The sequence below is a fragment of the Bombina bombina genome, chromosome 2 (assembly GCF_027579735.1).
Source record: "Bombina bombina isolate aBomBom1 chromosome 2, aBomBom1.pri, whole genome shotgun sequence".
In the NCBI taxonomy this organism is placed as follows: domain Eukaryota; kingdom Metazoa; phylum Chordata; class Amphibia; order Anura; family Bombinatoridae; genus Bombina; species Bombina bombina.
Genome location: NC_069500.1, coordinates 835,836,776 through 835,849,015, shown reverse-complemented (window position 1 = coordinate 835,849,015; position 12,240 = coordinate 835,836,776). Strand labels below are relative to the sequence as shown.

Sequence of the window (12,240 nt, the reverse complement as noted above, 5' to 3'; positions counted from 1 at the left end):
TAAGCTCAGTGCTCCGACACTGCTAACGACTAGTCACATCAAACATGGCTGAGCAGATTCTTCAAGAGCTGGAGAATTTACTGCTATTTCATCTTACCCAAGTTGAGGAGAGCCTCTGTGGATCTCTGCAGGCGGACGCCCGTGTGACCTCGTGCGCCGGACTTGTTCCAGAGACGCACACAAGTGTTCCTGAGACGCGAATAGTCAGCTTGCCTCTAAACCATCTACTGTAGGGGCCTCCACCAACAGCGGACTACCCAGTCTCAGACCCGGCTGGTATAGGTTCTGCGGAGGCATTTCTTTTCCACACTACAGCAAACGCTAAGAGTGTGACAGAGGCGATCCCTTACCACGATGCACCAGCTATCACAGCAACTTTAGCAGTCCGTACCAGTGAAGGTCTACCCACTGAAGTCTCGGCAGTCAAGGAGGTCTTGATCAGAGGCACTGACACCCCACAGGATATCATTCACCTCCCAGCGGCAGAAAAGCCTAGGATTCCGGTAGGACCCAGGAGGAAATATATCAGTCCTCAATCTGCGCTGGCGAGTTCCAGCAGCCCCGCTGATCTTAGCATTAAGGTGAGAGGTGTTAGTCACCACATCTTTGTTTACATAAGGGAGCTGACCCTGAACTACAAGCAGACACATCTACTTGCCCTGATCTCACGAAATCTTAAAGTCACCATCTGTTTTTTGAGATCTGGTGTGGGATGACTGAGAACTTTTGACTATGCCTAAGGGGGTGAGTGGGGTACATCCAAAAGCCCCTTATTACACTTGCATACTTACTACCCCACTGTTTTTTGAGTTTAGGAACTAGAGATTAACTTTGGATTGTCAGCATATATAACCTGTTTTTGAGCAATTGTGTTTCTTATTTTTGTCTGTGTTCCCATTTGCAATTTTGCTTAGTTACTCATATCCGAAAGTTTTTTACTGTTGGACTTCCTCAGCATCAGACAATATCATCAACTGGGACGTTATTTGTGTAGAGTCCTGTCCTGTTTTTCGGGGAAAGTTATGCAAAATTGATTTGAGATGGGTGCCCTACTAATATTGCTAACTACCACCTGTTTTAACCCTTGCTGTGCTGGTCCTATGTTTGCTTAACTAATCACTCCTCCAACCATTAGGACTACATGAATTGCATTAGCAGACTAGGAAAAGGGTATATCACCCACACTGGTCAAATATACTCCCCCCCCCAAGGCAATATGTACTTTAAGCCCCGCTAGTACCCTTTATCAAACATGTAAATAGCACGCTAAAATAATCTACCAACTTGTTCGTGCTGAGTTATTAGACTCCTTAGCGAGCAGCTGAGATATTGTATAAATTACACTGATATGCTCTAATTATACCGATTTAGGTCCAAAAGTGGCCTTTCAGTTTTAGCAGCTTACATCCTCCTGCTTCCACTAGACATTTGGGGTCCAAAAGTGACCCTCTACCCTTATGGAGGATTATATATAACATTTAAAAATGAGGTTCTAGATTAGTCAGTTCATTTTTGTTCTAATGCTTTATGTCTATCATTTTTCTTCCCTTTCCTGAATGCTACTGCCCCAGTACTGCCACTAATTCTAACTTAGACAATTTTACAAAGTGATAGGATGGTGAGCCATCCCTTTGATGTACGGTAGCTACTGGCAGACTATATTCTTACTGTATTTGTGGTAAAAATATGTCTCAGTAATATCTTAAAAGCATTCTGTATGTCTGACATTGATGTTGTATGCTGGCATTTTTATTCTGTTGTATTTTCTTATCTTATAACCTCAATAAAAAAATTTAAATAAAAAAAAAAAATAGTATCCAAAAACATTCTTTCCAGGAGTCTTCTAGCATTAAATACTTAGGAATCCACTTCCATGCTGATCCAAATCAATAGTATAAACTAAACTATTCTTTTTTTAGGAAAGTATCTGAGAAATTTCAACGATGGAGTGCTTTTCCCATTTCTCTTTCTGCTAAAGTGATGATTATTAAAACTATTTTATTTCCGCAATTGATGTACATTATGCAAAATATTGCACTATTCATATTGAGTCAAGATATTAAGAGGTTTAACAGAGAATGTGCTAATTTTATATGGAACAACAAGAGACATATGCTATCTATAGCAAAATTAATATGTAGACCAGAAGAAGGTGGTCTGTCTCTTCCAGATATTAAAAAATACAATATTGCTATCTTAGCGCACTTTGCACTTGACTGGCTAACGGAAGCTGACTATCTTACACTTTCACTAACTGAGGAGCAATTGATTGCTCCATATTCATTGAAAGCCCTGCTTTATTGTCCGACATCACAACTTGCCAAATCATATTAAAAATATGAACATAATACGCAATACTATTGAAGCGTGGCAAAAACTAAATATGTTAAAAGTAAATTTTGAGATATATCCTTTTCTGCCATTTTCAGCACTTTTAATGCATGAGGGACAAAAAGGGATTCCACATTAGCATCAAGACATAAGGAGCAAATAGAGCTCTGCAAGTCTCCTGGGTCCATATTGAAGCACAAACAATGCAATAATATGAAAACATAAAAAATATTTTAATCAAAAAACGTTACTGTCACCTTAAATTTTAAAACTTAACCTTTTTACTGCAATAAGAAAAAACGTTCAAAACAATGTTTTTTTATACTCCAAATGAAAAATAATGCACCCCTAACACCTCAGCAGTCTTGCTAAGGCGCCTACCTGACCCTCTGACCGTTATGATATGCACAGTCACTCTGGATCGATAAGGTTTAAAAATGATGCAGCAGAAAAACGGATCACTGTTCTAGAAACCTGCTTGTATATTTTAGTGAAGCAGGGATTCTGAGAGGAACTCCGTTGAAACCTTGTACTGCTAGGCCAAAGCAAAATCCGCTAATAACTAGGCCCCACCCCTTTGTGGGCATGTCTAACCGTCTATCTCACATAGGAAAAAAAGTTAACGATTAGCCATGTAGGAACCACCATTAAAGCCCATCTCCCAGCCCCAGTGCCTGTAACATGCCGTATCATATCCTCAGAGAATAATGTCCCAAGTGCTTATAATATAATGCTATAAGCTTACTGTGTAAATTCTTTATGAAGTGTAATAAAGTAAAGTGCTCCATTTTCCCCTAACAGATTGGGAAAAAATAAGCACTTACCTCATGTTGCTGCCTGACAGCCAAGGCAGTTCAGCCAGTTTGAGGAGTTCCATCTCTCCACATGGACCTCTGAAATGAATGAAATTCCTGATAGAAGCCCCTCAGGGTTTTCAGGGTTAGGGCAGTAAAATTGTATGGGAGGCGCAGTGAGTTCAAGTATGTCTCACAAGTTCCCATTGCTTTAAAGCCACCAAAGCTCTTTCAACAGACTCAGACTGAAATTGAACACAGCTATCCCCCAGGACAAAGCAGTATTAACATATTGGAAAATAAAATAAACTCTTGATTGAAGAATCTTTTCTTACACCTCACTTTGCCATCTCCTATCTTACTAACACAGGTAAAGAGAATGACTGGGTTGGGAGGAAAGGGAGGAGCTATTTATACAGCTCTGCTGTGGTGCTCTTTGCCTCCTCCTGCTGACCAGGAGGTGATATCCCACAAGGATGAAATCCGTGGACTCATCGTATCTTTAACAAGAAAATAAAAAGTCAGCACTTACCTATATAAATCTGCCCGACAAGCAAGGCAGCTCACTAGGTTTGAGAGGCAAGATCCCTCACATGGACCTGTGGAAAAAATGCTAAGACTGAATAATCTTACTCGGGCTTTAGAAATAGGGCAGCATTAGTATATGGGAGGCACAGTGACGATTATACCCCACAAGTTCCCATTGCCCTAAAGCCACCACTGCTCTACTGAAAAGACTGATATGGACTACGGCTACACCCTAGGACAAAGCAGCACTATCTTGCACTACTTAAATAATAAAATCTTGCTTGAAGAATCTTTTCTAATACCCAACTTTACCACTTCCGTGCTCTAACATAGGCAAAGAGAATGACTAAGGTTGGAGGGAAGGGAGGTGATATTTAACAGCTTTGCCACCTCCTGCTGGGCAGGAGTAATATTCCCAATAGTAATTAGATGATAAGTGGACTTGTGTCATCAGAAAACAGAATTTATGCTTACCTGATAAATTACTTTCTCCAACGGTGTGTCCGGTCCACGGCGTCATCCTTACTTGTGGGATATCTCTTCCCCAACAGGAAATGGCAAAGAGTCCCAGCAAAGCTGGCCATATAGTCCCTCCTAGGCTCCGCCCACCCCAGTCATTTGACCGACGGACAGGAGGAAATATATATAGGAGAAACCATATGGTACCGTGGTGACTGTAGTTAGAGAAAATAATTCATCAGACCTGATTAAAAAACCAGGGCGGGCCGTGGACCGGACACACCGTTGGAGAAAGTAATTTATCAGGTAAGCATAATTTCTGTTTTCTCCAACATTGGTGTGTCCGGTCCACGGCGTCATCCTTACTTGTGGGAACCAATACCAAAGCTTTAGGACACGGATGAAGGGAGGGAGCAAATCAGGTTACCTAAACGGAAGGCACCACGGCTTGCAAAAACTTTCTCCCAAAAATAGCCTCCGAAGAAGCAAAAGTATCAAATTTGTAAAATTTGGCAAAAGTGTGCAGTGAAGACCAAGTCGCTGCCTTACATATCTGGTCAACAGAAGCCTCGTTCTTGAAGGCCCATGTGGAAGCCACAGCCCTAGTGGAGTGAGCTGTGATTCTTTCAGGAGGCTGCCGTCCGGCAGTCTCATAAGCCAATCGGATGATGCTTTTAAGCCAAAAGGAAAGAGGTAGAAGTCGCTTTTTGACCTCTCCTTTTACCAGAATAAACAACAAACAAAGAAGATGTTTGTCTGAAATCTTTTGTAGCCTCTAAATAGAATTTTAGAGCACGGACTACGTCCAAATTGTGTAACAAACGTTCCTTCTTTGAAACTGGATTCGGACATAAAGAAGGTACAACTATCTCCTGGTTAATATTTTTGTTAGAAACAACCTTTGGAAGAAAACCAGGCTTAGTACGCAAAACCACCTTATCTGCATGGAACACCAGATAGGGCGGAGAACACTGCAGAGCAGATAACTCTGAAACTCTTCTAGCAGAAGAAATTGCAACCAAAAAAAAAACTTTCCAAGATAGTAACTTAATATCTATGGAATGTAAAGGTTCAAACGGAACCCCTTGAAGAACTGAAAGAACTAGATTTAGACTCCACGGAGGAGTAAAAGGTCTGTAAACAGGCTTGATCCTAACCAGAGCCTGGACAAATGCTTGAACATCTGGCACAGCTGCCAGTCTTTTGTGTAGTAAGACAGATAAAGCAGAGATCTGTCCCTTTAAAGAACTTGCAGATAATCCTTTCTCCAAACCTTCTTGTAGAAAGGAGAGAATCTTAGGAATTTTTATCTTATTCCATGGGAATCCTTTGGATTCACACCAACAGATATATCTTTTCCATATTTTATGGTAAATCTTTCTAGTTACCGGTTTTCTGGCTTGAACCAGAGTATCTATCACAGAATCTGAAAACCCACGCTTCGATAGAATCAAGCGTTCAATCTCCAAGCCGTCAGCTGGAGGGAGACCAGATTTGGATGTTCGAATGGACCCTGAACAAGAAGGTCCTGTCTCAAAGGTAGCTTCCATGGTGGAATCGATGACATATTCACCAGGTCTGCATACCAAGTCCTGCGTGGCCACGCAGGAGCTATCAAGATCACCGAGGCCCTCTCCTGATTGATCCTGGCTACCAGCCTGGGAATGAGAGGAAACGGTGGAAATACATAAGCTAGGTTGAAGGTCCAAGGTGCTACTAGTGCATCTACTAGAGTCGCCTTGGGATCCCTGGATCTGGACCCGTAGCAAGGAACCTTGAAGTTCTGATGAGACGCCATCAGATCCATGTCTGGAATGCCCCATAATTGAGTTATTTGGGCAAAGATCTCCGGATGGAGTTCCCACTCTCCCGGATGGAATGTCTGACTCAGAAAATCCGCCTCCCAGTTTTCCACACCTGGGATGTGGATCGCAGACAGGTGGCAGGAGTGATCCTCCGCCCATTGAATTATTTTGGTCACTTCTTTCATCGCCAGGGAACTCCTTGTTCCCCCCTGATGATTGATATACGCAACGGTCGTCATGTTGTCTGATTGGAACCTTATGAATCTGGCCTTTGCTAGTTGAGGCCAAGCCCTGAGAGCATTGAATATCGCTCTCAGTTCCAGAATGTTTATCGGGAGAAGAGACTCTTCCCGAGACCATAGACCCTGAGCTTTCAGGGATTCCCAGACCGCGCCCCAGCCCACTAGACTGGCGTCGGTCGTGACAATGACCCACTCTGGTCTGCGGAAACTCATTCCCTGGGACAGATGGTCCAGGGTCAGCCACCAACGGAGTGAATCTCTGGTCTTCTGATCTACTTGAATCATTGGAGACAAGTCTGTATAGTCCCCATTCCACTGTTTGAGCATGCACAGTTGTAATGGTCTTAGATGAATTCGTGCAAAAGGAACTATGTCCATTGCTGCAACCATCAACCCTACTACTTCCATGCACTGCGCTATGGAAGGACGTGGAACAGAATGAAGAACTTGACAAGTGCTTAGAAGTTTTGACTTTCTGACCTCTGTCAGAAAAATCCTCATTTCTAAGGAATCTATTATTGTTCCCAAGAAGGGAACTCTTGTTGACGGAGACAGAGAACTCTTTTCTATGTTCACCTTCCATCCGTGTGATATGAGAAAGGCCAGAACGATGTCTGTATGAGCCTTTGCCTTTGATAGGGACGACGCTTGTATTAGAATGTCGTCCAAGTAAGGTACTACTGCAATTCCCCTCGGTCTTAGAACCGCTAGAAGGGAACCTAGTACCTTTGTGAAAATCCTTGGAGCAGTGGCTAACCCGAATGGGAGGGCCACAAACTGGTAATGTTTGTCCAGAAAGGCGAACCTTAGGAACTGATGATGTTCTTTGTGGATAGGAATATGTAGGTACGCAATCCTTTAGATCCACGGTAGTCATAAATTGACCTTCCTGGATAGTGGGTAGAATCGTTTGAATGGTTTCCATCTTGAACGATGGTACCCTGAGAAATTTGTTTAGGATCTTCAAATCCAAAATTGGTCTGAAAGTTCCCTCTTTTTTGGGAACTACGAACAGATTGGAATAAAATTCCATTCCCTGTTCCTTTATTGGAACTGGGTGTATCACTCCCATCTTTAACAGGTCTTCTACACAATGTAAGAACGCCTGTCTCTTTATTTGGTTTGAGGATAAGTGAGATATGTGGAACCTTCCCCTTGGGGGTAGTTCCCTGAATTCCAGGAGATAACCCTGAGAAACTATTTCTAGCGCCCAGGGATCCTGAACATCTCTTGCCCAAGGCTGAGCAAAGAGAGAGAGTCTGCTCCCTACTAGATCCGGTCCCGGATCGGGGGCTACCCCTTCATGCTGTTTTGTTAGCAGCGGCAGGCTTCTTGGCCTGCTTACCCTTGTTCCAGCCTTGCATCGGTTTCCAGGCTGGTTTGGGTTGTGAGGCATTACCCTCTTGCTTAGAGGATGCAGAATTAGGGGCCAGTCCGTTCCTGAAATTGCGAAAGGAACGAAAATTAGACTTATTCTTGGCCTTGAAAGGCCTATCTTGTGGAAGGGCGTGGCCCTTTCCCCCAGTGATGTCTGAAATAATCTCTTTCAATTCTGGTCCAAATAGAGTTTTACCTTTGAAAGGGATGTTAAGCAATTTTGTCTTGGATGACACATCCGCTGACCAAGACTTTAGCCAAAGCGCTCTGCACGCCACGATTGCAAACCCTGAATTTTTCGCCGCTAATCTAGCTAATTGCAAAGCGGCATCTAAAATAAAAGAGTTAGCCAACTTAAGTGCGTGAACTCTGTCCATAACCTCCTCATATGGAGTCTCTCTACTAAGCAAGTTTTCTAGTTCCTCGAACCAGAACCACGCTGCTGTAGTGACAGGAACAATGCACGAAATGGGTTGTAGAAGGTAACCTTGCTGTACAAAAATCTTTTTAAGCAAACCCTCCAATTTTTTTTATCCATAGGATCTTTGAAAGCACAACTATCCTCGATAGGAATAGTAGTGCGTTTTTTTAGAGTAGAAACTGCCCCCTCGACCTTAGGGACTGTCTGCCATAAGTCCTTTCTGGGGTCGACCATAGGAAATAATTTCTTAAATATAGGGGGGGGGGGGGGGCACAAAAGGTATGCCGGGTTTTTCCCACTCCTTATTTACTATGTCCGCCACCCGCTTGGGTATAGGAAAAGCGTCGGGGTGCACCGGAACCTCTAGGAACTTTGTCCATCTTGCATAATTTCTCTGGAATGACCAAGTTGTCACAATCATCCAGAGTAGATAACACCTCCTTAAGCAGTGCGCGGAGATGTTCTAATTTAAATTTAAATGTCACAACATCAGGTTCAGCTTGTTGAGAAATTTTTCCTGAATCTGAAATTTCCCCATCTGACAAAACCTCCCTCATGGCCACTTCAGATTGGTGTGAGGGTATGACAGAACAATTATCATCAGCACCCTGCTCTTCAGTGTTTAAAACAGAGCAATCGCGCTTTCTCTGATATGTAGGCATTTTGGATAAAATATTTGCTATGGAGTTATCCATTACAGCCGTTAATTGTTGCATGGTAATAAGCATTGGCGCGCTAGATGTACTAGGGGCCTCCTGCGTGGGCAAAACTGGTGTAGACACAGTAGGGGATGATGTAGTATCATGTTTACTCCCCTCATCTGAGGAATCATCTTGGGCAATTTCATTATCTGTGGCAGTATTGTCCTTACTTTGTTTGGACGCTATGGCACAATTATCACACAAATTTAAATGGGGAGACACATTGGCTTTCATACATATAGAACATAGCTTATCCGAAGGCACAGACATGTTAAACAGGCTTAAACTTGTCAATAAAGCACAAAAAACGTTTTAAAACAAAACCGTTACAGTCTCTTTAAATTTTAAACAGAAAACACTTTATTACTGAATATGTGAAAAAGTATGAAGGAATTGTTCAAAAATTACCAAAATTTCACCACAGTGTCTTAAAGCATTAAGAGTATTGCACACCAAATTTCAGAGCTTTAAAATAACGGAACCGGAGCCGTTTACAAATTTAACCCCTATACAGTCCCAGCTATAGCCTTTGCTGAGACCCAACCAAGCCCAATACGATACCAAGTGACTCCTTCTAGAAACTTTTCCAGCAACTTTCAGATCCTCACACATGCATCTGCATGACCTGCTCTCAAAAAACAACTGCGCAGTAATGGCGCGAAAATGAGGCTCTGCCTACAACTAGGAAGGCCCCCTGACTGGAAAAGGTGTCTAACATAGTGCCTGCCGTTTAATAAACGTTCCCCAAGTTTATAAATGTGAAATATCAGCATAAACATGAATAAAATGCCCAAATAAAGCAATCGATTTAGCCCATAAAAGTGTCTACCAGTTTTATAGCCCATATTATAGCCCTTTATTCTGTTTGTTTGACTAAGAAAATGGCTTACCGGTCCCCATGAGGGGAAATGACAGCCTTCCAGCATTACATGGTCTTGTTAGAAATATGGCTAGTCATACCTTAAGCAGAAAAGTCTGCTGTTTCCCCCAACTGAAGTTACTTCATCTCAACAGTCCTATGTGGAAACAGCAATCGATTTTAGTTACTGTCTGCTAAAATCATCTTCCTCTCACAAACAGAAATCTTCATCCTTTTCTGTTTCAGAGTAAATAGTACATACCAGCACTATTTTAAAATAACAAACACTTGATAGAAGAACAAAAACTACATTTAAACACCAAAAAACTCTTAACCATCTCCGTGGAGATGTTGCCTGTGCAACGGCAAAGAGAATGACTGGGGTGGGCGGAGCCTAGGAGGGACTATATGGCCAGCTTTGCTGGGACTCTTTGCCATTTCCTGTTGGGGAAGAGATATCCCACAAGTAAGGATGACGCCGTGGACCGGACACACCAATGTTGGAGAAAGAAAATAACTAATTTTTCCTCTGAATACATGATTCTATCAATGATTAATTTACTGTTTAACTTCCCTTCAAGTAGCAGATAGACTTAAGCAAATTAGTATAAAGCAAATAGTTAACCCCAAAAGGGAAGAAAAGGCAGAGCAAGTCTTATTAACCCTGTTAAAACTTTAGGAAAAACAAAACCAGCTAACGTGAAATAAGCAATGAAAAACTGCAGACAGTATTACATAGCAAATAGCTAATAAAGGGTTAAATAATTTTTGTGTCTTAAATTTGAAGCCAAGCTCTGATGATCAGAGTGAATTACCACTTCCACCGGTCCCGAGAGCCTTCCTAAACACTGAGAAGGTTACAGCAACACAGGAATAGAAAGTATTAAAACAGAAAAATTGTAATAAAAAATTTGAACTTTAGTGCACTTGCGCTATGTGCGCTGAGTGCTAAAGCCAATAAGTAGAAATTAACCCCTTAATGACCACAATGTACCCTGTATCTCACTGGTCGTTAAGGGTTTTTTCAGGACATAATAGCACAAGTCTAGCAAGAACACGCTATTAATGCCCTCCCTCCAGCAGGCTTTGTGGAATAGAGCAGTCTCAACGCTGGTGGCAAGACCGAGCTATAAAACAATCAAGTCCCAAAAAAAGGCCAGTGACATACAGGGTACGTCGCTGGTCCTTAAGGGGTTAAGCTTATGTGAAGGAAAACTTACTTTGTGCTGCTCAGAAGCAAGTTCTAAGCAGCCTGCTCTAAATTTAAAGCAACATAAACCTTAGTCAAGTTTCCGGTTTTTTTAAGTGCTATAAACTAGGTGTATAAATGACTAAATAAATGTCCCCAGACTATGTGAAGCATATGAACATGTTCATACTAATAGCCAGTTGGCTATGAAGGTGCAAGTACTTACCTTAGCACCTTTGTCCACTGTGCCTACCTCAGTTGCAAGTTGATTCCAGTAAACAAGCCAATCCTGGACAGTACGAGCATGATGCAAAGGGTCTAAGATCATAACAGCATCTACAACACAGGGGATTGGTGGACAAGTCCACATTTCACCTGGGGAGGGCTGTGGATTCCCAAGGAGAAGCTCACTGTAGACCAGGGGATTGAACAAGTCCAGCTTTCACATTTCCCACTGAAAAAAAAAACGTCACACTGCCTGGCTGATAACTCGCCTACCCCTCTGTCAGTTTACTGCAAGGAGGAACAGGACCCCAGATGGGTTAACATATCCCAATTCAATGATGAGTAGATCTGGACTTTACTTTTACCTCACTCCTTATCAAGTAGGTAAAAAGAAAATAGATGATCATGGAAAGTGGGAGTGATTTAAGGCTCTGGTGTGTAGGGGTGTCTTACCTCGGTCAGGAGGGGGATATTCCCACACGTCGACTCACCATCTTAAGAAAAGGGGTTGCTTTGTGGCAAGTATGCGAGAAGCCAGGAACACTTAAATTTGGTGAAGGATTTATATATCTAGGTATTTTAAATTGGGAGATCACCTAAGGCATTTGTGTTAAATAAACAAGTGGCCAACTGTGTATGGTGCCCTGGATTAAGAGCACTGTAAGCAATATGTGCAAGAATGCATTAGCCTAGTATGTGCTAAGCTCCAGTATCTCACCATTCCCAGGTCCTTGGTTCGCTTCATAAACTTTGTTATGGACATGCTCCCAGCAGATTTTCTCTTGACAGATACAGGTGTAGTCTGTGTAGGTTGAATAGTCCCTCCTGTTGAACTACTGGTACTATTGTCCTCCTTGGCAGAGGAATTCACTTGTGTTATATAAGTCCACTGGCATGGAACTGGCAATTTGTCCTGCTCAAAGCTCTTCAACACTTCTGCATGTACGTACCAACACATGCGATGATCTGGTCGTTTCTCATATACTGAATTCTCTGAAATTATGCGTTTTAGTCTAGCTTTTGATGGCAATGTGATATTACTGCCGGGTGTTTGCTGCCTGGAGGAGGGACTGCACGGACTGCTAGCACCACTACTTGTAGTACTAGTACATCCATCTGAGAAAAGACCACGGCGGCAACACTCCTGGTATTCATGAATGATCACTTTGCTGCCATTAGCATTACCATGAAGAAGTGGGAGGAGTTGAGATAGGACTGCAAGAAAGGAAAGCACAATTTGAATTAAAAATAAATAAATTACAAAATACCCATTTCAATACAGATTGTTACCTTTAAAATGTTACTTTTA

At 42.2% G+C, this 12,240-nt stretch overlaps 1 protein-coding gene across 1 annotated transcript in view; it reads right to left on the bottom strand.

Moving 5' to 3' along the window:
* Positions 1–401: 401 nt before the first annotated feature.
* Positions 402–12,240, bottom strand: part of LOC128647327 (chromatin assembly factor 1 subunit A-like) — a 68,068-nt gene continuing 56,229 nt past the window's right edge. Inside the window, exons 2-3 of the mRNA XM_053700112.1 lie at positions 11,650–12,146; positions 402–569 (exon numbers count right to left, since the gene is read on the bottom strand). Coding sequence (XP_053556087.1) covers positions 402–569; positions 11,650–12,146 — 665 coding nt within the window. The remainder of the gene's footprint in view (positions 570–11,649; positions 12,147–12,240) is intronic.